This window comes from Tachysurus fulvidraco, chromosome 1 (assembly GCF_022655615.1).
Source record: "Tachysurus fulvidraco isolate hzauxx_2018 chromosome 1, HZAU_PFXX_2.0, whole genome shotgun sequence".
Taxonomy (NCBI): Eukaryota; Metazoa; Chordata; class Actinopteri; order Siluriformes; family Bagridae; genus Tachysurus; species Tachysurus fulvidraco.
In genome coordinates this window covers 26,414,165-26,442,034 of record NC_062518.1, presented here as the reverse complement: position 1 = coordinate 26,442,034, position 27,870 = coordinate 26,414,165, and the positions used below count along the sequence as shown (strand labels likewise).

At 39.1% G+C, this 27,870-nt stretch overlaps 2 protein-coding genes and 1 long non-coding RNA gene across 3 annotated transcripts; 1 reads left to right on the top strand and 2 right to left on the bottom strand.

Annotated features, from left to right (window-relative positions):
* The first annotated feature begins 943 nt into the window (after nucleotides 1-943).
* On the top strand, nucleotides 944-4,232 carry bfsp2 (beaded filament structural protein 2, phakinin). Its single transcript, XM_027169510.2, has 7 exons — nucleotides 944-1,645; nucleotides 1,889-1,971; nucleotides 2,087-2,243; nucleotides 2,369-2,530; nucleotides 2,771-2,899; nucleotides 3,050-3,285; nucleotides 3,663-4,232. The coding sequence occupies exons 1-7, from the start codon at nucleotides 1,217-1,219 to the stop codon at nucleotides 3,757-3,759; spliced, it is 1,293 nt and encodes a 430-aa protein (XP_027025311.2). The 5' UTR covers nucleotides 944-1,216; the 3' UTR covers nucleotides 3,760-4,232.
* A 496-nt stretch (nucleotides 4,233-4,728) lies between these two features.
* LOC125139643 lies at nucleotides 4,729-8,286 on the bottom strand. The gene is made up of 3 exons (XR_007138706.1): nucleotides 6,449-8,286; nucleotides 6,185-6,235; nucleotides 4,729-5,710 (listed from the first exon to the last, which is right to left on the bottom strand). It is a non-coding gene; the product is annotated as an uncharacterized LOC125139643 (long non-coding RNA).
* Nucleotides 8,287-16,562: 8,276 nt separating this feature from the next.
* klhl18 (kelch-like family member 18) lies at nucleotides 16,563-26,871 on the bottom strand. Its single transcript, XM_027169475.2, has 10 exons — nucleotides 26,673-26,871; nucleotides 24,033-24,163; nucleotides 23,615-23,755; nucleotides 23,324-23,522; nucleotides 21,859-22,019; nucleotides 21,195-21,331; nucleotides 20,822-21,044; nucleotides 19,496-19,600; nucleotides 19,286-19,397; nucleotides 16,563-18,706 (listed from the first exon to the last, which is right to left on the bottom strand). The coding sequence occupies exons 1-10, from the start codon at nucleotides 26,805-26,807 to the stop codon at nucleotides 18,320-18,322; spliced, it is 1,731 nt and encodes a 576-aa protein (XP_027025276.1). The 5' UTR covers nucleotides 26,808-26,871; the 3' UTR covers nucleotides 16,563-18,319.
* Nucleotides 26,872-27,870: the final 999 nt, after the last annotated feature.

The window sequence follows — 27,870 nt, the reverse complement described above, 5'->3', positions numbered from 1 at the left end:
TTAATGATTAACTTTAAAAAATTTTTATTAATTTTTATATAAGGTCAATGCTTAGTTCAATGCTTGTGTGTATTGTATTATGTGGCGTTCAGTGAATTTTCCCTGCGGAAAAGAGACCACAGCGTACTTATGCATGGTACCATGGTATTTGTAAGACCACAGTTTCAGGCTTTGTATAGTTCCATGAAATGTATTTAACTCTCTGACATTTCATATCAGCAGTATAGCCATTTTTCCTGACCATGTTTTTTTTCCACAAGGTTTTAGAGTAATCTGAAATCACAAGATCACAAGTCATCAGACCATCAGCTGTCACTAAAAGTTTCCTTAAACCTTCTAGAGAATTAGGAAGAAACCTTTAAATGAACCAAGGTTTAAAAGGTGAAATCCAGTCCTTATGTATGGCAGTGTAGTTTTATAAGTTTTCAAAGCTAGATTTTATGATAATAATGCTTCCAGCATTAGTTGTTTTATGTTAGTCATTACTTTTTACATTATAATGATAAAGCTTAAGTAGTGTTTTAAAGATTCGTAAGGGATCACAGGGTACCATGGACACACATTCATACACTCAAACAAACCAGTGAACAGTGAGAGAGAAAATCTGGAAATCAGAAATTTGAAAATCTGAAGGAAACCCAGGTGAACATGTGAAATTCTTCACAGACAATAACCTGACCTCAGGAGCTACCACAGACAAAAATAAAGGAACATAAGAAGCAAAAACAAGTAAGCGAAATCATACTTTCTAATACTTATGTCATGCTAAAAAGGATGAGTCATTTAGCATGGGTATAAGTCAGGTGGTGTTTACTGGCCCTGGATGTGGTATGTGATTTGTTGCACAATGGTCTCTTGCGCACACCAAACCAAGGGATATGATGACTGCACACTTTCCACTTTTATTTATTTACCCCATTTGAAGCATGTGTTAGAGTTTGTGGCCTGAATTTGTCACGGGGCCTGTAGAGCTTTCCTGAGAAACACACAATGCTTAGGCAGCCAAAAAAATCATTCAGCCTGTATGGACAAAAAGTACAGGCCACTGTTACAATGGTGCTAGAACAAAGGCTCTACTTTCTGGAAGCCCTGGCCACCATAAAGAGGCATGTGATAGAAGCTGTTGCTGTCTTGTTAAGTTAAATAGAAGTGGTGTGCTTTTCAGCAATGCCTCTGAGTGCATAGTTGGTTTGTCAGATACCAAATCGGGAAAGAAATGCCTCTGCCAAGACGCAGATCGTCCATCCTGGGCCAGGCTGGTGCAGAAAGACTAGAAAATGTGAGCAGAATGAGCACAGGCAATACCACAACTCGTAGGAGCACGTTCATGGGCTCAGCAACATCTGACAGCACCAGCTACCTGGGGGCCCGTGTGTCCCGCAGGGCACTGGGCATCAGCAGCATCTTCCTGCAGGGCCTACACAGCACCAGTGCCCCAGTGCTGCCCAAGCATGCAGAAAGGGGTCACCTGTTGGGTTCTGAAGGACTTAACAGCAGTCTGCTTGAGTACCGTGAAAAGGTACATACACTTGAGCAACTCAATCAGCAGCTGGAAGAACAGATTCATAACTACCTGGATCGCAAGGCCTCCAGCCCCAAGATGTGGGCCTCACTGAAGCAGGAATGGGAGGACATCTACAGACAGGTGGGCAGAACTGCAGATCATGAGGGAAATCATTTTAACTATAAGTTCAGATGTAGTACAGTATATCAAGGTAGTTTAACATGTGCTGTTGATCAACAAGGCTATGGAAATTGGAAGTTGTATATGTTTGAGATTCTCTATCACAGTTCCTTTCTGCTACGTATATCTGAATACAAATGTTACATCTTTGAAAAGTAAGATAAAGAAAAGGTATCAGACTAATAAATGCTTGCCATCTGGCAGGTGAGCGAGGCCATCCTGGACAATGCTCGACTTGTACTTCAGACAGAGAACATCCAGGCCAATGCTGAAGATCTTAAAGAGAGGTATATGGGGTTTAGAAAGACTCCAATAAAACCTGGAGCTATCATCATCTAAACTTTCTTATAAAAATGAAGAAATGACATAATCTAAAATCTCAGTCTGCATGTGATTATTCAGGTTTGAACATGAGCAACCTTTCTGTAAAGCCATAGAAGAGGAGATCAGCTCCCTCTCTAAGGTGATTGATGATGCCAACTTTATGAAGGTGGATCTGGAGAACCAAATTGACAGCATGAATGCTGAGCTTCTAGAACTGACCAAAACTCACGAAGAGGTAAGATTTCAGACTACAGCAAAATATTAGTCTTGTTTTTCATTTGGCTCCAAACCTGATTTGAAAAACCTGTGCACTGGAATCACTTTAAAATCGCAACCAACACAAACTCTAACATTTTGTAGGAAGTGAGGCAGCTATATAACCAGTTGGCTAGCCATGAGGGTGATGAACCTGATCTGCCTACTGAGACCAGCCTGGAACAGATATTGAATTGTATCCACTCCCACTGGGAAAAGGTCATCGAGAAGACACGGGCAGAGACTGATGCTTACATAGAGTTCAAGGTGAAATAAAAAGACCTGAAATGCAATTCACAGGAAAACAAAAAACACAGCTCACTGTGCATGTATAGTTATGGTGATTGCCACTCTGATCAAGAAGAGGCAAATGGGTTTTCATAGATCTACAAATGATGCAACATAGCTTTAAATAGTGAGCTCCTGAAAGTATATTCACCTCAAACAAGGATGGACTGTTTTTTCCTTGTATCATTCTTAAAATTATAACTCTGTATGTGCCTACAGAAGGAAGGCAATGTCGACAAAAAGCTGAGTCGGGAGGAAAAAGAGCTGGAGAACCTGAAGACAGAATGTACTGATGCAAATGCAAAGATCCAGAGCCTGCATGCTGAAACAGAGTCCATGAGAGCACTGGTATGAATCTTTATTTTCATTCACATCTATGCCTTCATTTATACAGATGCTATCTGATCATTTTTGCTTATGAAGTCTTCAAAAGGTTCCTCTGTTTATTGATTACCGGCCCATTTAAATTGCACCATCGATCTATGTCCCTACTTACAGAAACGAGGGCTGGAGAATTCCCTGAATGATGCAAAACACTGGCATGACATCGAGCTTCAGAACTTGGGCTCGGTCATTGGGAAGCTAGAGGCAGAGCTCAATGATGTGCGTGGAGACATTGAGCAACAACAGCGTGACAACGAGACACTTATCAGCAAAAAAAAGAGGCTTGAAATTGAGATTGAAATGTATCATGGGATCCTGGATGGAGAAGAGAACAGATTTCAGCCATCAGTGTAAGTTTCTGAGCTATTATCCATATATACTTTGTCACAGCCCACATATTCAGAATTGGTTAGATTGATTATGCAAAATTGCTCCAGTTGTGAATGTGTGTGGTGTATCCATGGTGTATTCTTACCTCACACCAAGTGTTACTAGATTGACCACCACACTGACCAAGATCAAGCAGTTCCTGAAGATGAATGGATGTTGAATTCCTTTCACATTTTACTTTTTCTCACACTCCTCTTTCTTTATTCCTACTTCCAAGTTAAAGGAGTCCCAGTGATGTTCCAGTGTGGAGAATTTGGTTAAGACTGGAATGTTCCCTGACACTGATCCACAATAACAATTAGAGCATGCTATATTGTACTTGTGTCTCCCCCTACAGGTCCCTGTGTGGTGGAGCAGAAGCTGTTGGAAGAACACAGCATTCTCTTGAACAGCGGAAAGCTACAGATACTTATAGTACTGAATGTACCTTTTGAAGCACTGTATCAAATCCAGCTAAGAGTACACTCTTGGAAAAAAAGGTTGAAACTTTGGTTGAATTTTTACACCTTCAGTGTGAACTTTATAAACTGTAAAGTGAACAACGATACGAACAATTTTCAGAGGAATAAAAAAGGACAAATAAAAATATTAAAATAACATACTTGCATAAATGTACATACCCCTAAACTAATACCTTTTTTTTTGTTAAAGAAACATTTGATGTTCTATAAACTGACACCATTCAGTCTGTTTGGGTAAAAATATATAATAACTACTCAAAGTTCACAAAAAATTCTTCACAACATTTTTGGTAAACAAAGAATTGCAGTAAACTGTAAATAAATAAATTAAATAAAGAGGCAGTTAGCTAAATTCAACAATAATATTTTGAACTTATTAACTTCCAGTAATTAATAATTAACTTCTATGCTACAAATTCACTTAATATTTCTGGCAGTACAATTGTTTCTACAGAAGTGATGAGTTTATTTAACAAACATAGCTGATAAAACGATGTGTAACGTTATTATGTAGCATTGTGTTTATTGTGTAAACCTTTGGGTGCAAATCGAAAACAAAGTCGGTTTATCGAAATGATTAATAAAATCATTCATTCATTTTCTACCACTTATCCGAACTTCTCGGGTCACAGGGAGCCTGTGCCTATCTCAGGCGTCATTGGGCATCAAGGCAGGATACACCCTGGACGGAGTGCCAACCCATCGCAGGACGGACACACACACACTCTCATTCACTCACACACTACGGACAATGTTCCAGAGATGCCAATCAACCTACCATGCATGTCTTTGGACCGGGGGAGGAAACCAGAGTACCCAGAGGAAACCCCCGAGGCACGGGGAGAACATGCAAACTCCACACACACACAAGGCGGAGGTGGGAATTGAACCCACAACCCTGGAGGTGTGAGGCGAACATGCTAAACACTAAGCCACCGTGCCTGCCCCCCCCCCACTTTAATAAAATCAATATTATTATATTCTTTCAGTAGGTCTCTCTTAAGTCATTTTAGTTTAATATTTTCCCACAGATTCTGAAGTGAAAGAGGGGGAAAAGGGCAAAAGATAAGAATTGGCCTTTATAAGCATGGCTTCACCCTGCACTTGCAATTACAGACACTTCAGGAAATATTTTTATAAAATGTATAAATTTCACTTGTACTAATGGCCCTTTTGCTCCATGACTTGAATTAATTATATATTTTAAAAAAGTGAGATATATTTAATGACAATAATAAACCACATGGATGTAAGTCACACTCCAAAACATGCCTTGCATTTTAATTGTATACATTTAATTGTATACTAGATGTTTTGAACAATTTCTCAGAAAGTAAGCAAAACCTCTCCCTCCAAAATTACAGCCTGGGATAGAAAAAGTGTCCAACGTGAAAAATGACTGGTCAAGGTGGGCTGAGAGAATAATCGCCTTAATTGTCGCAGACCACACCTCCAAGCATCATAATAATACTCTGTGGTCGTAATGACACAGCGCCAAACCAGTCGCTCGGACGTCAATCTCTAATCCATGTAATTACGTGACAGTTTAGGAAATCCACAAATTACAGGTGCAGTAATGCTTTGGTTGCAATGAAAAAAAAAGAACAAATATACATCACATAAAAGTACAAATACATAAAACACTAAAAAAAACAACACTTTTTTTTAACAGAAGATGATAAACAGGCGTGTTTTATTCATCAAAGCTAAAACTTAATAGTTGTATACATATAAAATACTCCAAGTAAAAAAAGTTATAAAATAGAGTCAAATTGTTTTTTTTTTCCTCTTAGGTTAGTTACTGCTGTGGTCTGGTTGGGTCACCGATGACAGAGAAGCAGCCAGGACAGAAACGGTCAGGTGTTTTTGAGATGATGAGGGTCTCTCTTCTCAGCCGAACACCAATAGACTGAGCTATCCCATTCTGTAGAAGACGAAATGCAGTTGTCGTTTTGTTTTGTTTTTGGAAGAGTGAGCTTCTATCCTTCTCCTTAAACAGCTTTTCTACATTTATTTCCTGATCATAACTGGTAACTTGTGATTCTATCAGATTTACTCGAAATCACACCAGTCCAGTTCAAAAGGCATTAGTAACAAGTTCACCCATGTCGCTTCCAGTTTAGAAATTATAAACTAATTTCAAGAGAACAAATTCTGTAAAGCCTGTATTTTATCATGCTAATATTTTAACAGGTTGATAATCTGTGAATTCTGTGTTTCCTAGGCAGACTCCCTTCTAAGGAAAAGTATATTACATATTTTATAAGCTCACAAAGCTAAGTTTCAATTACTAGTTGAAGCTCTGAGGCTCATGTTGAAAACATTTTCAATTAAAAGTTATAAAGTTCTAATAAAAACGTATAAATATAAACTTTATCGCTTTAACTGTCAAACTCACCTGAGACTCATCTAAAGGTCCGGTCTCCACAGCTTCTGTCTGGATTTCTGGCTGAAGTGTCAAGAAAATGAGTTTAGCTAATATCAACTTATATTATTGGATTTTTTGTAAGGATTTCTTTTTTCGCTAGGCTATTAAATACATTAGCAGAATAGATTTTACCAGGAATCCAATTCAATTAGTAATTAATAATAGTAATTAAGCAACAGCATTTAAAGTGCCTCCATATATAAAACACAAATGAAATGAAATAAATCATCGTACCATCTGAAGCCTGTCCAGGGGCCCAGCGAGAGAAGAGCTTTGAAAAAGGCCAATCAGGAACAGAAGGATAAGCACAGCTCCTTTCATCATGACTGTTCTTTCTGTCTACCTTAAGTCGGGGTGTTAATGTTATATTTGTCCCTGCGCACATGAAAACACCCACCGACTGACGGGCGCAACTCACCGCTCTAATGTCACTCCTGCGTCACTCAGTCTCGGAGGCCTGTCCATGAGATGAATGACTGATTAAAGACTTGGAGAGACAACCACATTACTAAATGTTTGTTTCTATGGTTTCAAAGTATCTACACGTCAGAGATAATATGCAAATAGAGCAACTTACAAAGCACTTTTTTAAAAGTATCCTATACATTACAGCTCAGTAAAATAATTTTTTTTTGCATATCCCTGTTTGTTTCGAGGTTAAGGTCATAGCACAAATTCAGCATCCTTTTATCATAGAGGATTAAGGACCTTGCTCCAGAGCTCAAGACTTTCTTATTGTTTATGTATTTATGTATGTATGTATGTATGCATGTATGTATTTATTTATTAATTATTACACAGTTCACTGTAAGACGTCTGTCTGATCTCAGATTGTGATCATGTTCTGCGTCTGATCCACGTAGATATTTAAGATTCCAGGAAAGTTTTTTAACCATATCACATGACGTTCATCAAACATTTCTTAAACTAAACTCTAAAGTACACTGCTTGGACCCTGATGTCTCACTAAACCTTCACTGCCTGTAATCATCTTGCAGTTCTGCTCCACCCTGTACAATCTGTTACAGTACATCTTCTCTACTATGTATACAACTACCGATCAAATTAAACTATAGAACATAAACTGTACATAACTGCAAAAGTCTGCATAGTTATTACACTAAATGCAGGATGCCATTCAGTGTGTCAAGTATGACTTATGTTCATTAGGATTGCCAAGTGACCAGGTTTGGTGTATACAGAAAATTTGGTGTAGGAATATGCCATTCTGGCTATCATTTTGATTCTCTCATTCTAAAACCTGCTTTTAACCTCCTGGTAGAGGAACATTTTGCAATTACTATTTAGATGCGAGGTTATCATTGCTTTTTTACCCTGGGTTATGCAACACTTCACTTAATCTTGGTTAACAATTCCTGGGAGCACTCTAGGCACACTAAGGTCAGTATAACATACCTATGGAGAATCTAAAGTCATTATAACATAGTGACACTCTAAAGCCAAAATAACATGCTTGGAGACACTCTAGGTACAGTCTAAGGTCAGAGTTACATACCTAGGTACAGTCTAAGGTCAAAATAACATACCTGGGGACACTCTAGATACAGTCTAAGGTCAGAATAACATACTTGGGGACACTCTAGGTACAGTCTAAGGTCAGAATAACATACCTAGGAACTCACTAAGGTAAAAAAAAAACAAAAAAAAAACATCAGGCTAGGAACTCGGAACACCGGGAGCGGCATATATAGCTTGAAAGAGAGAAAGAGAAAAATTGCTAGGTATGACTGTAATCAGTGATGGACAGTGTAAATTATGTGCAAAGTGCAGACAGGGACTCTGGCAAGACTAGCTATGACAGCATAACTAAAAGGCTAGGGCCAGAAGGTGTGACCAACATGAGAGCTTCCTGGGATGTAAAGCATCCCACCACTCCACAGTCTTCAAACCTGAGCGACCTGCGAGGGTGGTAAGCTGACAGTATACAGGCATCAAACATGCCCATGAACCCTCCAGATATACTACTTTATCTAAGAAAAGCTATTCATAAAAAGATAGACTAAACAAATGTGTTTTTAGCCTGGACTTAAACACTGAGACTTTGTCTGTGCCCCGAACACTAATTGGAAGTCTCTTCCATAACTGTGGGGCTCTGTAAGAAAAAGCTCTGCTCCCTGCTGAAGCCTTTTGTACTTGAGGTACTACCAATTAGCCTGCACCTTTTGTTCGAAGCAGGCATGATGGATGATAAAAAAAAAAAAATAAAAAAATAAAAAAAGATCTCTCAGGTACTGTGGCGTTTAGGTTTAGGTGGTGCTTTATAGGTTAATAATAGTATTTTATAATCAGTGCAAAACTTGACTGGGAGCCAATGCAATGAGGATAAGATATATCTTCAGGTGATATGTTCATATCTTCTGGTTCTAGTTAGGACTCTAGCTGCTGCGTTCTGGACTAACCGGAGCTTGTTTATGCTCCTACTGGAACATCCAGACAGTGAGGCATTACAATAATCCAACCTAGAGGTAAAAAAAAAATGCATGAACTAAGTGCACCAAGGGGTAGCATATATAGGGAGAAAAGCAATGGGCCTAAAACAGAACCTTTCGGAACACCGAACATTACCTTAGTTTGTTTAATGTGGTCACCATTTAGATCTAGGAACTGATATCAATCTTTCAAATTAGACCCGATCCAGAAGAGGGCTGTCCCTTTAACATTAACATGTTCTAGCCTATCAAGTAGAATAGCATGTTCAAAGCATGGTCAAAGAGACACAACCTTGATCAGAGGCCAGTAGCAGGTCATTTACAACTTTAACCAGTGCTGTGCTGGATGAGGCCTAAATCCTGACTGATGCATTCATGAATATTATTCCTATGTAGGTATGAGCATAACTGCTGAGCTACAACCTTTTCTAGGATCTTGGAGATACAGGGGAGGTTTGATATTGGCCAATAGTTGGACAGCTGGGTTGGGTCGAGGTCAGGTTTTTTAATCAAAGATTTGATAACTGCTAGCTTAAAATATTTCGGCACATAGCCAGTGACAAGAGAAGAATTTATTATCTTTAGAATGGGTTGGATAGCTATTGGTAATATCTGTTAAGAAGCTGGTAAGAAGCACGTGGGTAAGGGATCCAGCAGGCAGGTTGATCATTTTGAAGAAGAAACCAGTGAAAATAAGTCTTCTGAAAGGGATTCAAACAGTGTAAATACAGAAATATTATCTATTGACATTATCTTTAATCTTTAAAGATCTAGCAGCACTAAGAGATTTTTTCTTTCCATGCAAATCAAAATACTGATAATTTAGATTGACACCATTTACATTCTAATTTCCTAGCAGATTGTTTTAAAGTTTGTGTGTTGATGTTGTACCAGGGTGCAAGTTTTTTCACTCTAATTAATGGGTGTAAAAACGGGTGTAGCTTGATCACCTGATCAAGTTCTGTGGGGTCAGATAGCGATCCAATCATGGATGATGATTCTGGAAGACTGTTGGTAAATCTCTGCAGTAGTGGGTGTAAATGTATGTTTAACAAGGTGACGTGGCAAATTGCAAATATCCGAAGCACAATTTAAATGAAATGAGATAATGGTCAGAGATAGCTTCTGATTTAGGCACTGTGACTATATGTTCGATATTTAATCTGAGGGTTAGCACGAGATCAAGTGTGCGACCTCCATTATGAGTGGGTCCTATTACATTCTGATTCACCCCTACTGAATCTAAGATGGAAACAACTGGTGTTCTCAGAGGATCTTCTAACTTATCAAAATGAATATGAAAGTCTCCAACAATTACTGCTTTTTCTAAAGAAAAATCTAGGTTTAAAATGAAATCTGCAAATTCACAGAGGAATTCAGAATATTTTCCAGGAGGTCTGGAAATAACAATAAGAGGAACTGACTCAGTACTTATTTTTGTAGCTACATATATTTTAGTATGAAGTGTCTAGATCAGTGATGTCCAATCTTATCTGGAAAGGGCCAGTGTGGGTGCAGGTTTTCATTCCAACCAAGCAGAAGCCACAGAAGCCCTTTGTGGATAAGATTGGACACCGGTGGTCTAGATTCTTGTTTGACATCAAGCTTTTCATCATGAATAACTGCATCACCTTCTCCCCTGCCTGTTAGACGTGACCTGTATAAAACTATAACCGGGAGGACAAGCTTCGTTTAATGCGACAAACTGCTTTGGTTTGACCCATGTTTCTGTTAAACACAGAACAATAAACTTCTAATCATTAATCAATTCATTAGCCATAAGAGCTTGAGATGCAAGAGATCTTATATTTAACAGTCCTAGTTTCAGATCAAAGGTGCTGGCTGTACATTCACGATGATCTAATTTTATTAATTTTTGTTTAGCACAGGAAACAGACACAGTCTCAAGATTGTGAACCCTGGGTGACAACTCAATGTAGTTAGGAAGCGGTTGGATTGGCCTGCTTGTCTGCTCCCTGGCCCTGGCTCCGGATTGTCACTGATTAACTAGGCCTGTTATTAAACTATGTGTTATGCTGCAAGAAATGAGAGCAGCACCTTCACGAGTGTGATGGATACCGTCCCGTCCTAACAGGCCAGCCTTGCCCTCAAAAGTGCTCCATTTATCTATGAAGCCAATATTGTTTGGTGACCATAACCTGCTGTAAGCTACATCGCTACACCGCATTTTGATGGGGCCAGAGCATACTTCAGCATCAGACAACATCTTTGCCAATTTACATACCTTTACAATATTACTCTTAGTAATCTCTGACAGATGAAGGCATATATCTTTAGCTCCTACATGGAAAAGTACCTTCGAGTATTTATGCTTGCCTAAGACCCTAAGATTACCTACTATGTTCGGTGCCCTGGCTCCCAGAATACACCTAACCAGTGCTGCTGGAGCCCCTAAAAGCCTAGATAAATTCACATGCCTTAAGATAGAGTCTCCTATATTCCGAGCTCTTTCAGGCTTCTCAGCAGGTGCTTCACTGAGGAGAGCAGACCTGTTAGTCAGGTGAAGCAGAGAGGAGTGGTGCTCCCTTGGGCAAGCGATAGTGTTAACTTTGGCTTTGTGACTTTGCCGCCAAGTCATCACCCAACCGCTCCACTGTGAGGGCTCTAATGCTGGAGTTGGAGGGTTCTACCTCCTCCTAGGGCATCCAGATGTTCCCCTACAGTAACTACACTACTACAGCTATCCCTCTCTAGTGTCTGGATGTGCACCTCTAACACTAGTATCTTCTCCGTCGGAGAGCTAAAATACACTTATCACTAGTAAAATTAACTCTAATGATGGAGGAGGAATTACTAAACATGCTGCAGCTCATACACTGGACAAGCAGAAAGTTTGCTTAATGATTATGTACCTTTGACTTGGATCAGATCGGAATATTAAAAAGAAGCGTTTCCTCCGCTAGCTGTTTGAAAACAGGAAACAAACAAGTGTCTCCCGAAGAATAGGAATAAAATTAACTGCGATAGCAAAGTAAAGAATTTGAAAAACTAAAGCACCAATGTAAAGTATTAACCAAAAAGACAAAATAAAAAACAGTATAATTTAAACTACGAGAAAAGCACGAAAACTCGAGGCAAACAATTCAAGTACAGGAAGTGACGACTACACCTTTTTTTATCTAATTCCATATCACTACTGTCAACTAGCAATGCCTTCACTTTATTCATCCTACCTGTGCATACCCAAAGCTTTCATGTAAGTATAGCAATAAGGGATGCTCCACATTGCTCAACAATTTCATTTTGGGACATTTCATCAGTCATTCTTTCATAATTCTCTGAATTAACAGGGAACAATATGCACATAAATATTGACTTTTTGCAACAGAAATAAATAAATGCATTTCCCAAGGTTACTCACAAACTGAGGACATTCTAAGTACACACTGTGGTCAGAATAACATAGCTGGGGACACTCTAGATTCACTCTAAAGTTAGAATAAGATACCTAGGGATACTCTAAGGTCAGTGTAACATACCTAGTGACACTCTAGGCACACTTGGTGGTATGAATAACCTACCTAGGGTCATAATAACAACATACCTGGGGGGTCAGAATAACATACCTGGGGGCACATTAAGATCAATATAACATACTTCAGGGCACTCTAGGGACACTCTAAGGTTAGAGTAAGATAACTGGGGATACTCTATGGCCAGTATAACATACATGGGGACACTCTAAGGACACTCCAAGATCTGAAATAGAATAAAATGCACACATAGCTCATCCTTAGACCAGAAAAATGCCAAAAGAACCAAAAACAGTTCCTAAAGTTTGGGCTTCTGAACATTAGATCACTTGCACCCAAGCACTTAATGTAAATAGAATCATCGTGGAGGTGGTGTTACCACTATCGTTAGTGATTTCCTTACTGTTACTCAGAAAACACGTTATAGATTTAATTACTTTGAAGTGCTTGTTCTTAATGTTGAACAAGCACAAAAAAATCCATGATGTCTCTTGCTCTAGCAACCCTGTGTAGACCCCCACTGATTTGCTTAGAGAATTTGCAGGTTTTCTTTCAGACCTTTGGGTTTATATTAAAGTGTTAATTGTAGATTTTAACATTCATGTTGACAATACAAACAATGCTTTAGGACTCAGATTTATGGACCTACTAAACTCATTTGGCCTTAAACAAAACATCACTAGATCAACACATCGTCTTAATCATAAGCTAGATTTAATATCACAATAATAATTACATATCTAGTTAATTTATCTATGCAATTATTATTGTGATATTAACTCTAGCTTATGATTAAGATGATGTGTTGGTCTAGTGATATTTTGTTTAAGCCCAAATGAGTTTAGTAGGTCCATAAATCGGAGTATATCATACCTCAAAGTGATGACATCACATACCATTACCTTATATTGTACACACTACCTATAAGACAGACTAATCTTGTCTCACCAAGTTATTGACTTGGTAGAACTATTATTCCGACCACCAAAGACAGATTTACAATATACCCTTAAACAAAAACGATCTAAATGTAATGACTAACAGCACAGGAACTATTTTCACTAGCACATTAGTCACATTAGGCACTGCTGCCCCCATCCGATTAAAGGTTAGAGACAAAACACCTGCACCTTGGTATAATAGTCATATTCACACCCTCAAGAGAGCAACCTGTAACCTCAAGCGAAAATGGAGAAAAATTAAATAAGAGGTTTTTAGCGTATAAGAACAGTATGTCCAGATATAGACAGGCTCTAAAAGCTGCTAGGGTTGAGCACCTGAGCAAACTCATAGAAAATAACAAAAACAATCCCAGGTTCTTATTTAGCACAGTGGCTAGATTAACAAAAAACCAGAGATCTGAACACGCTATTCATTATTAGTGCTGCATTCGACACTATGGAATACAACATTCTAGTAGATCAATTACAAATAACACAGGTATCCAGGGACAAGCTTTAAGTTGGTTTAGATCCTACCTGTCTGATCGATACCATTTTGTAGAATTACATGGTGAATCCTCTAGGTTATTGGCAGTTAATTATGGGGTCCCTCAAGGATCAGTTCTAGGACCTCTGCTTTTCCTGATATACATGATTCCCTTAGGGGGAAGGCATTATTAGACACATTATTAGAAGGCATGGGGTGAGTTTCCACTGTTATGCTGACGATACCCAGTTATATATCTCACCAAAACCCGATGAAATAGCTAAATTGTCCAAATTTACTGAGTGCGTTGAAGAGATAAAAGATTGGATGACCTGTAATTTTCTGTTGTTCAACTCTGGTAAGACAGAAATACTACTTATCGGTCCAAAACCAGTACACAGAAGCTCTTACACTTCAAGTTCCATTTAGAGGGATGTACTGCTACTACTATCTCAACAGTAAAAAAACCTGGGTGTTATATTAGACAACTTGTCTTTTGAAAATCATATCACCCATATTACAATAACATCCTACTTGCACCTTCCACCTCCTGCATTTTTAATAAATAGGCTACAGTCCAAAATGCAGCTGCCAGAGTTCTTACCAGGACAAGAAAAATTATCATATAACCCTGTCTATCATCTTTACACCGGCTACCTGTAATGTACAACTCTTAGTGGTTTAGCTCATGTATCTAGCTAGTCTTCTAACACGTTACAATCCTTTGCGCCATCTGAGATCACAAAACTCAGCCTTTTTGTATTTAGCTCCCAAACTTTGTAATAGTCTTCCTGATGGTGTTCGGGCTCAGACACACTTTCCCAGTTTAAATGTAGATTAAAAACTCATCTCTTTAGTCAGGCATACACATAATACTTCCCATAATTTTGTGTTCTATTACATCAGACCAAATGCACATTAACATCTAGTGCTTGCTAATATTATGAGCAGCAGCTACATTAATCCCATTCCACTGCTTCTCTCTTTCTAACCATCCCGAGCCATCCAGATATTTTACCAGCTCCGATTGTCTTCAATGCAATGAAGATTTTGGACATCCACTGAGATGAGGCTGACTCTGTTAAGATCCTGAGGCATCTAGAGATTTACCAGCTCCAGTTAGACTGCTATACTAAAGAAGAGATGCCAATTCCATGTAGTCTTTGAGGACAACAATCTCCTCATCAATACAACATTTGTCGGACTGTATATTTATATTCACACTTTAGGGACACTCTAAGGTCAGAATAACATGCCTAGGGACACTAAGATAAGAATAACATTCCTGGGGACACACTAGGGACATTCTGAGGTCAAAATAATATACCAAGGGATACTCTACGAACATTCTGAGGTCAGAATAACATAACTAGTGGCACTCCAGAGACACTCTAGGATCATAAAAACATACCTGGGGACACTCTTAAGGACATAAAATATACCTAGCTAAACCCTAAGAAGTCACAAACTAACACTCAAACACACAAAAAAGACCTGGGGACACTGACAGGTCACAAAAATAGATCTAGGGACACACTAGGGTATAAAAAAAACTTGTGGACCCCCAAAGTCACAAAAACATAATTGGGACATTCTAAGGTGACAAAAACAGTAGCACACACAAAAAAACCTGAGGACACTGACAGGTCACAAAAGTACAACTTGGCACACACAATGGAAACATAAACCTTTGGACACCCTAAGGTCACAAAAACAAACATGGGGACATCCTAAGATTAGAAAAACAGCTGTGGGAACACCCTAAGCATTCAATAACAGACCTGGGAACAAATCAAGGACACAAAAACAAATCTGTGGACACTCTAAAATCCCAAAAACAAACCTTGGAACAGACTAAGGTCACAAAAACAGAAGTTGGGTCACATCGAGGACACAAAAACATTCATGGGGACATTCTAAGGTGTCAAAAGCAGATGGGGGACATTCCATGGACACAACAGAAAAAAAGGAAAGGGAGACAATCTAAGATCACAAAAGAATACCTGGAGACACTCAAAAGTACTAAAAACAGACCAAGGAACACCCCAAGGATACAAAAAAAAAAGACCTGGGAATAGCATAAATATACAAAAACAGATTTGGGAAAGCCCTATGGACACAAAAACAAACCTTAGGCACCCTAAGTACACAAACACTAAGGACACCCTGTCTATACAACAGACTTGGGGACAGTCTATGAAAACAAAAAGACTTGGGAAGACCCTGTGGACACAAACAAACCCAGGCACAATTTAAAAACGGTCCTGGCGACACTCTAAGGACACAAAAACAAATCTGAGGACAATCTAAGAATATCACAACAGACATGGAGATCCCCAAAGGACACAAAAAAAAGTTTTGCTCTTACAATTTTTTTCCTGAACAATTAAGACATTTATTTGTTCTGTTATTTGGCAGGAAACTAATGAATGATAAATGGCAGTCAAAAGATTTAACTTTTTTCTGAAATTTGTATTTTAATGCTTGAGAAGGAATCTCTCTCTTCAACCCCGACATGCAGTTTAGATTTAATGCTCGGTGTTGTGGCTACACTGTAAAAGCTGAAGCCTAATGCATTTGACAGGCTAGAGATTTTAAAAAAAAAGAAAGAAATACAGGAACACAGATCAGATAAAGTGAGAAGCAGCTAGATATTTTGGTCTTATCCAGGTAGTCAGTTACTGAAGATGCAGAAACCTTGTTTTAATAAATCATAAATGGGGAAACACAGTACTTCCCCTTTTGTCATTACACCACTGCGTTATTACTATTTAAGCATACACGTTAATGTGCATTCTGTGGTTTGGAACAGAGCTCGTTAAATTAACATTATGAAACAGTATTTTTCGAAATAACAGAGAGGGAAAAATTAAATTTCATTGTGTAGTTTTCGCTGTTGTGCTGTTATCCTGTTATTCAAGCTGTTTGTGAGCATAAATTCATTAGGGGAAAAAAAAAATCACGTCTTACCAAATGTTTGTTCAATAATAAAAAAAACAACAACATGATTTATTTCGGAAATTTACAAAACGATGTCCATGACGTGAAAAAGACTCACAAATTCAAGATTTCAGTCACTGATTTGGAGATCCTTCAGTCGAAACAGAAACGGTGTTAGCAGAGCGACTGCCTCCGTCTCCCAACTACGCAAGCTCGAGCTCTCCCATCTGAATCAGAGGTAGCTAAATATGCTCAGAGAGATGTCAAGACCAGAGATTCATTCACTAGGCCTTATGAACCTATAGATATATATAAATAATATCACACTATAAGATCTATAAACTTCGTTCTCAATATTAAGATAGATTACTGAAGTCATAAAAAAAATAATAACCTAAAAAAATTGTGATCCGGAAATAAAAAAAAAAATAATAATAAAATAAAAGTAGTATAAAATACTGCACCATGACTGAACGATACAATACATCATCTAGGCTATATTTCAAATTAAACATCGATCAAGATCAGCAGAGGAATGGGCAGGAAAGGAGGAAAGGTACAGACAGACATCAAATACTCTAAATTCACAGTCAGTTATCCCAAATTAGTTGTTACTTGTAATTACACAAAGCAGCTGGCTGGGAATTTAAAAAAAAAATAAAAAAATACAAAGCCCATATTTGCACACCCAAACCTGGGGACTTTCCCCACTAGGAATTAATGCCACCTTACAGATAAAGGACATAATGCTGACGATGCTGGTCGTTGGTTAATTCCACATCACCACCGCGTTTCACGTCTTTTTGGTATAAAATGCATTGATTTCTATCGGAATGTAGAGCTATTCAGGAGGTAAGACAGGTCTCTGTTATCGACATTCTCGTCAGTCCCAAAAGATTCACCAGGAGGCACCACGGTGTCTCAGAACAACGCAGCCTCTTCAGTGAGAGCTCAGAGAAGTGGTAGATTATGACCCTGGAGGAGTCTGGTGTGATGGCTGTATGAAATATGGCACGTCTGGTGGATGTTTTGCACAGTTACATCGAAGTACTTTTGGTCTGCCGATGCTGCGTTTATTGCGACGCTCTGAGCAAAATATAACCCCCCCAAAAAAAATAAAAAATCAAGCACACACACAGTAAGTAATCTAAATAAGCTTCTGATATCCCTATAAATAACGCAAGTATACTCTCCCAAAGAACATATCTTTTTTTGTCAGTGGTTAGCTTGTACCATCCTGCAGATATCAAGTACGCTTTCAGGTCATAAAGCGATTTCATCCCTTAATGTCTCTGTCTCTCTCTGACACACACACAAACACACACAAACACACACACACACACACACACACACACACAGAGTGGTCTGTATCCTAAACTGAAGAGCCCTAATACACAAACTGTCGGTCTTACGGTCATTACATCTTTTTCTCTCTTTCTTTGTTCTTTCCCTTTTTTCCTAAACAAACTCCCACTCATTCTGTTCAAACTTGCCAACGTCTCAGCAGAACGTAACCGCACAAGTGCACAATTTAATTTGACGACACCTGCCAAAGAGCTCCCCAAATGAAAGTACGTATGACTTTAAAAAAATTTGTGATCAGAATAAAGACATTACACCACGTCGCTATCAAAATGCTGCACAGTGGGTACGCTGTGTGTGTAGGGTTTTTTTTTTTTGTTTTGTTCTTTTTTGGAATGGCAAGTACAACAGCACAGCCCTTCCAATGCAAATGTGAGTTGGGAGAGGAGTGCATTATGAAAGTGATCAGCTTAGGAAAAACTAGGTTTTGGCTAAGCTGGTTGCAGGGGTATACAGCCCACCCCGACACCACCTTCATGGCACACCATGGGTGCCATAAACATCCAGCGGTTGGTCTCTGGGTCATACATCTCCACCGAGCTGAGGTTGGACTGGCCATCGTAGCCCCCGACAGCGTACAGATGGCCACAGTTGGCTACCAGTGAGACTCGACTGCGTCGTGTGTTCATGGCCACTAGATGGCACCACTGCTTGGCTACAGAGCTGTACACTTCAGCACTGCTCAGGAAACCAGAGCCGTCATAGCCTCCCACGACATATAGTTGACTTCCCAAAGCTGCTGCGCCATGCCTGCACCTCTTGTTCAGCATGGGGGACAAGGGATGCCACTGCGATGTGTGCTGGTTGTAATACTCCACCTAGTGGACAGGAGGAACGAATGTTACGCTTTGGATAACTCAAGCTACGGTCACACATACAGTGATGTATGTCACTGTACTATGATGTCAGCAGTTGGTGTTCCTACTAATGATCGTCATAGATTCAAAATATTTATCAGTGGGTGGCATCAGTGATAAACTAGCATTCAAAATCATTTGCTACTAAAATAAAATATTCTGGACAGTGATTTGGTGTTTATAAAATTCACTAGTGTATAAACATGCATCATATCATAGAAGATAAAGGAATGTCTATACCCGTATTGCACTCAGTCATTACATTTCTGCGTAAAGTTAAACTTTGCTTAATTTTGTCCCATTGCTATAGGTCCCATATAATCGCCAACGGTTACTAGCAATCAATAGAATTACATTACAAACCAAAAATTAGAAAACTTTATTTAAAAAAAAACAACAACAACACTTGTAACACTAAAATTGAACAAAGTTTTAATCAAGTAGCAAATTTGAAGTTTCACAACACTTTTCCATTTCACGATTTCACAATTACGCAAACAGATTCCCATATTCACAATCGTTTAGAGTCGCCGCACTGACCGTGTTGAAAATCTGCAGACCGTCGTGACCACCGGAAACATGAATCCTGCCTTCAAATATCGTCACGCCAGCAGCACTGCGACTTGCACTCATCTCTGTTACTATTGTCCATCTGGAGAAAACGCACACACACACAAAAATGACAAATTTCATTCCGATGTTGTGATCATGCATCATGACTAAATAACAGTAACAGAAGGTCAGGCCAACCTGTCCGATTCTGGAGAATAGCACTCTACTGAATTTAGTGAGGACTTGCCGTCGTAGCCACCGCAGACGTATATGTAGCCATCAACCACCACGGTTCCCATCGCACTACAGACAGAGAGAAAACATAAGCAATGGTCATAAGCAATATCAGTAATCAATATTCACAGCCGTGACTAAAGTGCTTTATCTCCACTATGACCAGGAGAACATACTTACTAAAGATAAATAAATGCTGTAATGAATTATATAAGTCAGAACTAAATGTTGTGGAATGTCTTGGAAGGCAAGTTCATTCTTTTCACTTGTGCAATCAAACTACAAACATGACTTTCATAAATGTCAAAAACGCAGTTTTTCACACAAGTTAGAAATTGTAGAAGTGCAGAATTCTGTATTGAAAGCGTCCCCTGAACAGTTTTACCCTTCCTGAAGTTCCCATGCTGGATGGAGACTCCTCATTTAAATGTAAAAAAAAAAATGACTGTGTACTTACAGAAAGCTTTAGAATATCAGCTAGACACTAACAAGCTTAGATTATGTTGCGAGTCCACCGTTGGGGTCCCTGTGAATTAGCGGTTACTATAGAAGCCATAACATGTCAGCATGGGCATGAAGATAAACCTGATTACTATTCACTATAGTTGTGATTTTGTAGAATATTAAACAGACAAATTCTGGCCAATAAGAATCAATAATTCTGCACTCATATATATGTACAACTTAAAAATATTTTTCCCTGTATACTTTCTTCACTTTAACGTCTGTATAGTTAATACTATATTTAGCTCCCAGGTGGTCCAGCAGCAGGATCCCTGCGCTCTCATTGCCGAGGCATTGGTTCGATTCCCGAGCAGGAAGCTAACCCGGCGACTGACTCTCAGTGCCGGTCCAAGCCCGGATAAAAACGAAGGGTTGCATCAGGAAGGGCATTCGGTGTAAAACCCGTGCCAAAGCTAATATGTGGACAACACGACCTGCTGTGGCGACCCGAAAAGGGAGCAAACGAAAGAAGAAGATAGTTCATTGTATTTTTAGTATCTATTTTTTGCTGTATTCACTTAATAATTAATTAAATGTTTTTGTATTAAATTGTTTCATTAAATTTTATTGTGTTTTTTTTTCGATTCTGTTATGTAAGACACGGACCATCAAAAACCATTTCACTACACACTGAATATGTCTCTGATAGCATCTGTTAGAGAAGAGGGCTTTGGGCAGAAAAATATGTGCCTTATATTAATATTCATGTTTAAAATCACACGCCTGAATCTGTAAAATACAGCTGTGTGAAAAACCTGGCACTTCTACAAAGCACGCCGTCCCCACCTGCGCTGACTGTTCATGCTGGCGACTTTACTCCACGTGTCCGTCTCCGGGTTGTAGACTTCCACCGTGCTTAGACGCGACTGGCCGTCGTAACCCCCGATAGCATACAGTAGCCCGTTGACCACGGCCACGCCCACTCGACTACGGGCCGTGCTCATTTGCTGACAGCGTTCCCAACAGTTAGCGATTGGATCAAACACTTCCACCACATTTAATGAGTCACCTGGAAATATAACAAAGAGTTACGGGAACTCACAGGTTTTAACTAGTAACGTCTGAGCGTTCACTGCTCACAGTCTCTATTACATACACGTAGCAATCTCTTTTGAAACAGAATTTTAGTCAAGACTGTCACTATGAAGCAGGAAAGCACCTGCACTGTTGAGACCTCCGACAGCGTAGATTAGCCCGGCGATGGACGTGCAGCATCGTTGCCGCGTCTTATACGCAGGCAGGTGTGGCCGTCGCTCTGGCATTAGGTGATAATCCTTTGCTTCATCGACCAGATCCCTGTTGGAATAGCAGCCAAACTTAAACTACATGCAAACGAACAGATTATTCAAGATGTGGCGCTCTTTAAATTAGCGTTTGTAATTAATTACGAAACAACATCCGAGTTCTTACCAAAAAAAAAAAAAGTCAACCAAGGAAAAGGAATATTTAATCATAAGCAACGCGAGCAAAGCGGCGCCATCCATTAACTAGTGTAAAAGTAGCACGACACTTTGGATATTTTTTAGCAAGAAGGGTTAGCTAGTAAGCTCAACGTTTAGAAAATAAAATGAACCGTTCATAGTTACCATGACAACTGGCTGCAACAAATATACCAGAGTTCCTCATTTATTCAAACAATTTGTTTTGATTATAATTATAATAAACTCCCCGTTTTCAGTATTTCAGCATCTTTCAAGCTGTAGGAATCTCCATTCAGCTTTTCCTATACACGATATCTAACATTTCCACTACAGTGAGCTCTTCAGATTTAACAGGGGACTTAAAGCAGTCTCTAGGTACTCAGCAACTCCACAGAAACAAACCTGCATTTGTGGCAGCAGCGCACCAGCTCGTCCTGTTGGACTCGATCAGCCAGGAACTGGGGTCGGCAAAGGGGCAGTCGGGTCTTGGAAAGCAGCTCGGGTAAACAGGTCTCGCGGTCTTCTCTCTGGTGTCTCACCCATGCAAGTACTGCTTCAAAAACCTACACGCAGACAAGTGTAGCCATGGTAACAGAGCACACTTTGTTCCTTATCTCATGCAGATTAATAAAAAAAAAGAGTGACGATAGGCGTTTCCTTGTTTGGAAAACATTTTACATAAAGCAATTGAGCCAAAATGGGGAAAAACATCGAAGTCGCAATATTATTTAAAAAAAAAAAAAAAAAACAGCTATAGCAACTATAGCTCTTAACTCTTTACCATTGGTCAGGAGATTTTGATTATTTTGCCTAGAACAGCACAATACAACAGCTCTTACAGCGATTCAGTTATGTTATCTTAAACTGTACTCAAATAAGTTTCTGCCTTATTCGTAATATATTCTAGTCTATACATTGGAATTGTAATGTGTTATACAATTAAAGGTGGGGTCTCCGTTGTTTGAGAAATGCCGACAAACTAAACAAAAAACAAAACTAACGTGTGGCCAATGAGCAGAAAGGGGCGTGTCTTGTCAATATGGGCGGAGAGTGTGTTCAGTGCGCATGTGTGGCGTTAGCAGAAAGCGGTATTAACATTGACATGGAGGATAAAAACAAAGAAAGAAAGCGAAGAAAGGCTTACGATAAGGCAAGAAGTAGAACGTGTTAATATAGGATCAGCTTTCCAGCGCTGGAGAGAACTGAAGGAGCAGGAAGTTGGCGCATATTCACAGACTGGAGTTTCCCGAGTCAATAACTACTGAGCTAAACGCTGTTACTACACAAATAAAACCTCTTTTCTATCGTAGTAATGTAGAGAGGCAGCTACTACCGCGTTTTGTGTAGTAACAGCGTTTAGCTCAGGAGTTACTGACTCGGGAAACTCAACTTAAGACGCCGAGACGCTTTTTTCCTTCTCGATAGGTGAGTAGCGTTGGTTTTTCTTTGTTACACAGAACTAATATATGCCTTTGTCCTTTATATGATTATGCTTGTGTGTCATTTTTGCTTGTTTGTTTATCTGCAATTGTTTTGTTCTTCCCTTCAGCTATGATAGACACATTTCTTTCCATTAGTTGCCTGGGTTACATATGTATGTGTGGGCGGAGCTATCGATACAGGGGTGGGACCCATTTGGGTTAGGGGCGTGTTTGTTTTGGTGATTTTATGTCAACATTGGCTTTCAAACAACGGAGACCCTGCCTTTGACTGCTGTGACAAAACAGTTTCCCTCAGGGACCCATTTTTTCTCTCCCATGTATTTTCTCTCCATTTCTCCCTGTCTCTTTCTGTCTCCGTCTGTTTCCCTCTTGGTCTAATGAGGTGGTTATATCAGTGCAGTGGTAAGTAAAATCTAAAATCAGACCTGCTCCTCATCCTTGACATTGAGCTCATCGCAGCCCACCAGCTCGAGCACCTCATCTGACCGCAGGCTCAGAAACTCCTCCGACACGGAAACTTCCACAAAGTGCTGATGAACAAAGCTGTTGGCTGCATCATACAGCGTCGTGCACATCATGGTCTCTGCGAACTGACGCACACCCAGGCAGTTCTTTGGATGCAGCCTGGGATTTCAGTGAGGAAGAATCCCTGTTTGTCTATAAGCACGAAAGACCGACACTATGCACGTTAAAATGTTGTGTTTGTGCAGTACTACCTCTCCTGGAGGAAAGAGCAGCAAGCGTCTTTAACGTTCTGCAGCTGTAGGAAACTGGCGCCGATCAGGAGTGCTTGGACGTTCTGCTGGTCTATGGCTATGTGTCCATTATAGGCAAAATTGATCAGCGCTTCAAGAGCACTTTGAAGGGATATAGAAAAAGAAGAAAAAAAAAAACACACACACACAAATCACTGTATTGTCAGCTGTTACAGACAGACACACACACACTAATATATATATATATATATATATATAGATCTCAATCCACTGAGCTTTAAGCACATCAAGACCTGACAGTGTTTCCTGTTTGGCTTTAATGGTTTTGGAGATTTCTAAACACAAATGAAAAAGTCATTTTAGAGCAAAACAGATGCGCAAAGGGGAAAATGTTCCCTCCGGTTTTATAACCAGTTACCTGGGATCCATGCCTTGCATGACAATCTCATCTTGTTTGCACTCAACCATGTCGTTGGTGAACATGGCATGAAAGTAGGGAATGGAAGCAGCCAGAACAATCCTGTGGGCACTAAACTTGTGCTCTCCCACCTACAACACACACACACACGAGAAACATCATCATACGCGCCTACATTCACATATCCGCTTTACTCCTCCTACACATCATGGAGTGTTCGATTTCTCTGAATTCAGTTCCATCTCATAGAAAACTTTCCATTTATGTCACAAACCATGAAACAGATTTAATAAAATATATCGGTATTAAATGAAGACAAAACATATAACGATTTTTCGTTCTCTTTCCAACAAGAAGTCTCTCGAAGAGATCGACTACTTCACCGAGGGATCGTTTAGAAATGACACAAAAGCTGCATCAAAGAAAAAACAACACCACAATTTTAAAGCAGCATGTTTGTAAGCATGCACGTTAACAAATGTAAAAGTGTGAAGGGTTTTGGCTGTCAAATCTGTCTTGTCAACAAAAAATGACAGGTTAATTTACATTTGAATAACGTGACCAAAATATGTATCAGACCTCCTCGTAGTGGTTTAAATGGAAAATCTTGCTTACCATTAGACTTTCATCTGTAGGTGTGGATCATTTCCATACATGTATATTACTTTCCCAGATACTATTTCCTTTCCAAACCAATTTTGTCTAAGATTACTGAGTAAGTACAAAACATTTAATATATAAAAACGCTGCTTTTCACCAAAAAAAAAAAAATTTAATGATACAGAAAATGATTGAAGCAACACACAACAAATCAGGCCATTTTTCAGACAAAATTAAAACTACTTAGCAACATTCGGTTTAGCTGTTTTTAAAGGCGTCTTTGCATACATGCTGTAGACATAATCCGTAAGAGGATAACATTTATCAGACTGTATATTTATCATCACACCCTCTGGTGTCACTCATATGAGGATGAGGTTCCCCTTTGTGTCTGGTTCCTCTCAAGGTTTCTTCCTTTACCATCTAAGGGAGTTTTTCCTCCCCACAGTCACCTGAGTCACCTCAGACTTGCTCATTGGTGAGAAATACATACACATTTAAATAGATATCTAATATTAATCTTCATTATAGTTTGTATTCTATTAATCTTTGTATTAACCTTTGGTTTTATGTTTCTGTTCTGCTTTGAGACAACGTACGTTGTAAAAAGCGCTATACAAAATAAATTTGAATGGAATTGAATTGAATAAAACAACCTAGAGGAGCTCAAAGAATGTTGTTTAAAGAAAATATCGTGTTTGTTTTTTTAAATCAAAAAGCTAACAGAGTTCAACCATTTCTAGCATTTAGAACATTCTAGGCTGCATGGCACAACAATAAAGCGCACACAAACACACACACACACACACACACACATATATATGCAGGCTTTAACAGACTCTCAGGAGTAAAGTCGCCGCTTTGGGTGATTTACATAATCCTCTCCCTGGTGGCAGGTAGGAACGACAAGGTCATGGGAGCAGTCAGGTGAGAGACACAATTACAGGATTAATCAGCACACAGCCTATAAAATAGACTTTGGGTTCAGTTGGACAGACACAGCTGGAACAAGTAGACAAGGGTCATTTAAGCGTTTTAATCCAACACTAATCATAAACCAGATTAGCACAAGGACATCATGTCACACGCATCGCCCTGACCGTGACAAACGTACGAGCAGATATAAACAGCAGACAACCAAAAATGAAATATTTTCATAAGCAAATCATCGGTTGGGATAAACAAACGACTGCTGCGGAAGCATGAGGCATAAGCCAGCAAACCATAAACAAATATCTGAAGGGTAAAAAAAAACATATGATTTTAAATATTAACTCAACAGTGCAGGTGCTTTCTTATAAAAACAACAGATGAGATGAAAGCATTTTAAAACTGGACAGTTTTTTTCATCATAAAACAAAAAAAAAGTCTTTTTTAGAGATTTTATTGATCATCTTTTGGTCAGTTTAACCAAAACAAAACACAAAAGTTTTTCTCCTAACCACAGAATTGTATTATTTGTCCTGCTGCTGAAGTGTCGTGTCATTTTAAACATGGAATTGTTTTTAAAATGTCAAGGAAGCTGATCCCAGATCTGGTTATCATTGTTTGTGATGTTCTCATACATATAAATCCTATCACTTACTAACGTGTAACTTTAATAAGAACTATAAGTGACAGTATTACATTAGTGTAAAATCAGGCAGCAGCTCAGGCTGATCTACAGAAGAGAAAAGCAGCTCGTTATCTTTTACATTTCAACCCAATTTGTTTATTTTTATCCGGAACAATTACATAAAAAGCACGAATCTGATCTAAACGTTATACAGATACATTTACACCGACGTTAGCTCTGGGTGTTAGCAGTATGTTAGCCGATGCTAGGCTAGTAGGATAAACACATGACCCAAAACAAATAAGCACATATCTGTCATCGACATTTTTAACAACGTACAAATCTACAGTTACTGATCTGTAACCCTTTATATGTTTATCTCCCTCGCTGTCGCTAGGCTTCCTCATGCTGACAAGCGGATCATGTAGCTTAGCATAAACTGGGAAATAAGCAATTAGCTCAAGACACAACAAAATATTTTGTACCTTCAGGGTAACATCACAGAGTTTCCCCTGCCGTCGGATTTCCTCCATGACCGAATAACCACGAGTTGGTAAATCGTGGACGGAGAAATGCATCAAATCTTCCAGTTCCTCGGATATCATGTCCCCCATCGTCATTGAAGGAAGGGAAAGCTAATTTTTAACAACGCGAGACCGCTTCCTGAACTACGCGGGACACCGTAGCCAGTGAGATACTGAAGTAGCCGGTGGCGCTGAATTACAGCGTCATGGACGCACCAGCTGTGTGTCAGTGTAGGCAAAATAAAACAAAACAAATCAAGCAAATACTGATTTATTTATTTATTATTATTATTCGTAAGAGTAGATTTATGTCTAAAGCTGAGATGTACTGTAGTGTCAGCTTTCACTTCTTTCTAATCCGCCTGTATTATTGTACTTGTCCTGCAGGGATTAAACTCTCACATGGTGTCTTTCACCAGCAGGATAATAAGATTAGATTAATAAACTCTTAAATCAGCTCCTGTTCAACATTTACTGCCTAAACATTTATACTGTATATATAATAAATCACATACTCTCACACACACTCAAATACACACACATATCAATCAATCAAACTTTATTTATAAAGCACTTTAAAAACAACCACAATTGACCAAAGTGCTGTACAGAAGAATATATAAACATAAAATACCCAACTCATACAAGACATAAAAACAAGAAAAACAAACTAAGAAACAAAATGTCAAAATCAGGTGTTAAAGGCCAAGGAAAAAAGGTGGGTTTTAAGAAGCGACTTAAAAGAAGACAATGAAGAGGCCTGTCTAATGGGCAGTGGCAGATCATTCCACATTTTAGGAGCTACTACAGCAAAGGCACGGCCCCCTCTAAGCTTCCGTTTTGGGCACATTCAGTAGCAGTTGATCAGCTGACGTAAGAGAACGGGTGGGTCTATGAATGTGTAACAGCTCAGAAGTGTAGGGTGGGGCAAAATCATTTAAAGATTTAAAAACAAATAAGAGAATTTTAAAATGAATCCTAAAATGTATGGGCAGCCAATGAAGTGACGCTAAATGTGCTCGTATTTGCATGTTCCAGCTAACAGACATGCTGCACCATTTTGAACCATCTGCAGACGAGCAACAGAAGACCCACTATCCCTTACATACAGTGCGTTGCAGTAATCCAGCTGAGTGGTGACAAAGGCATGGATTACTGC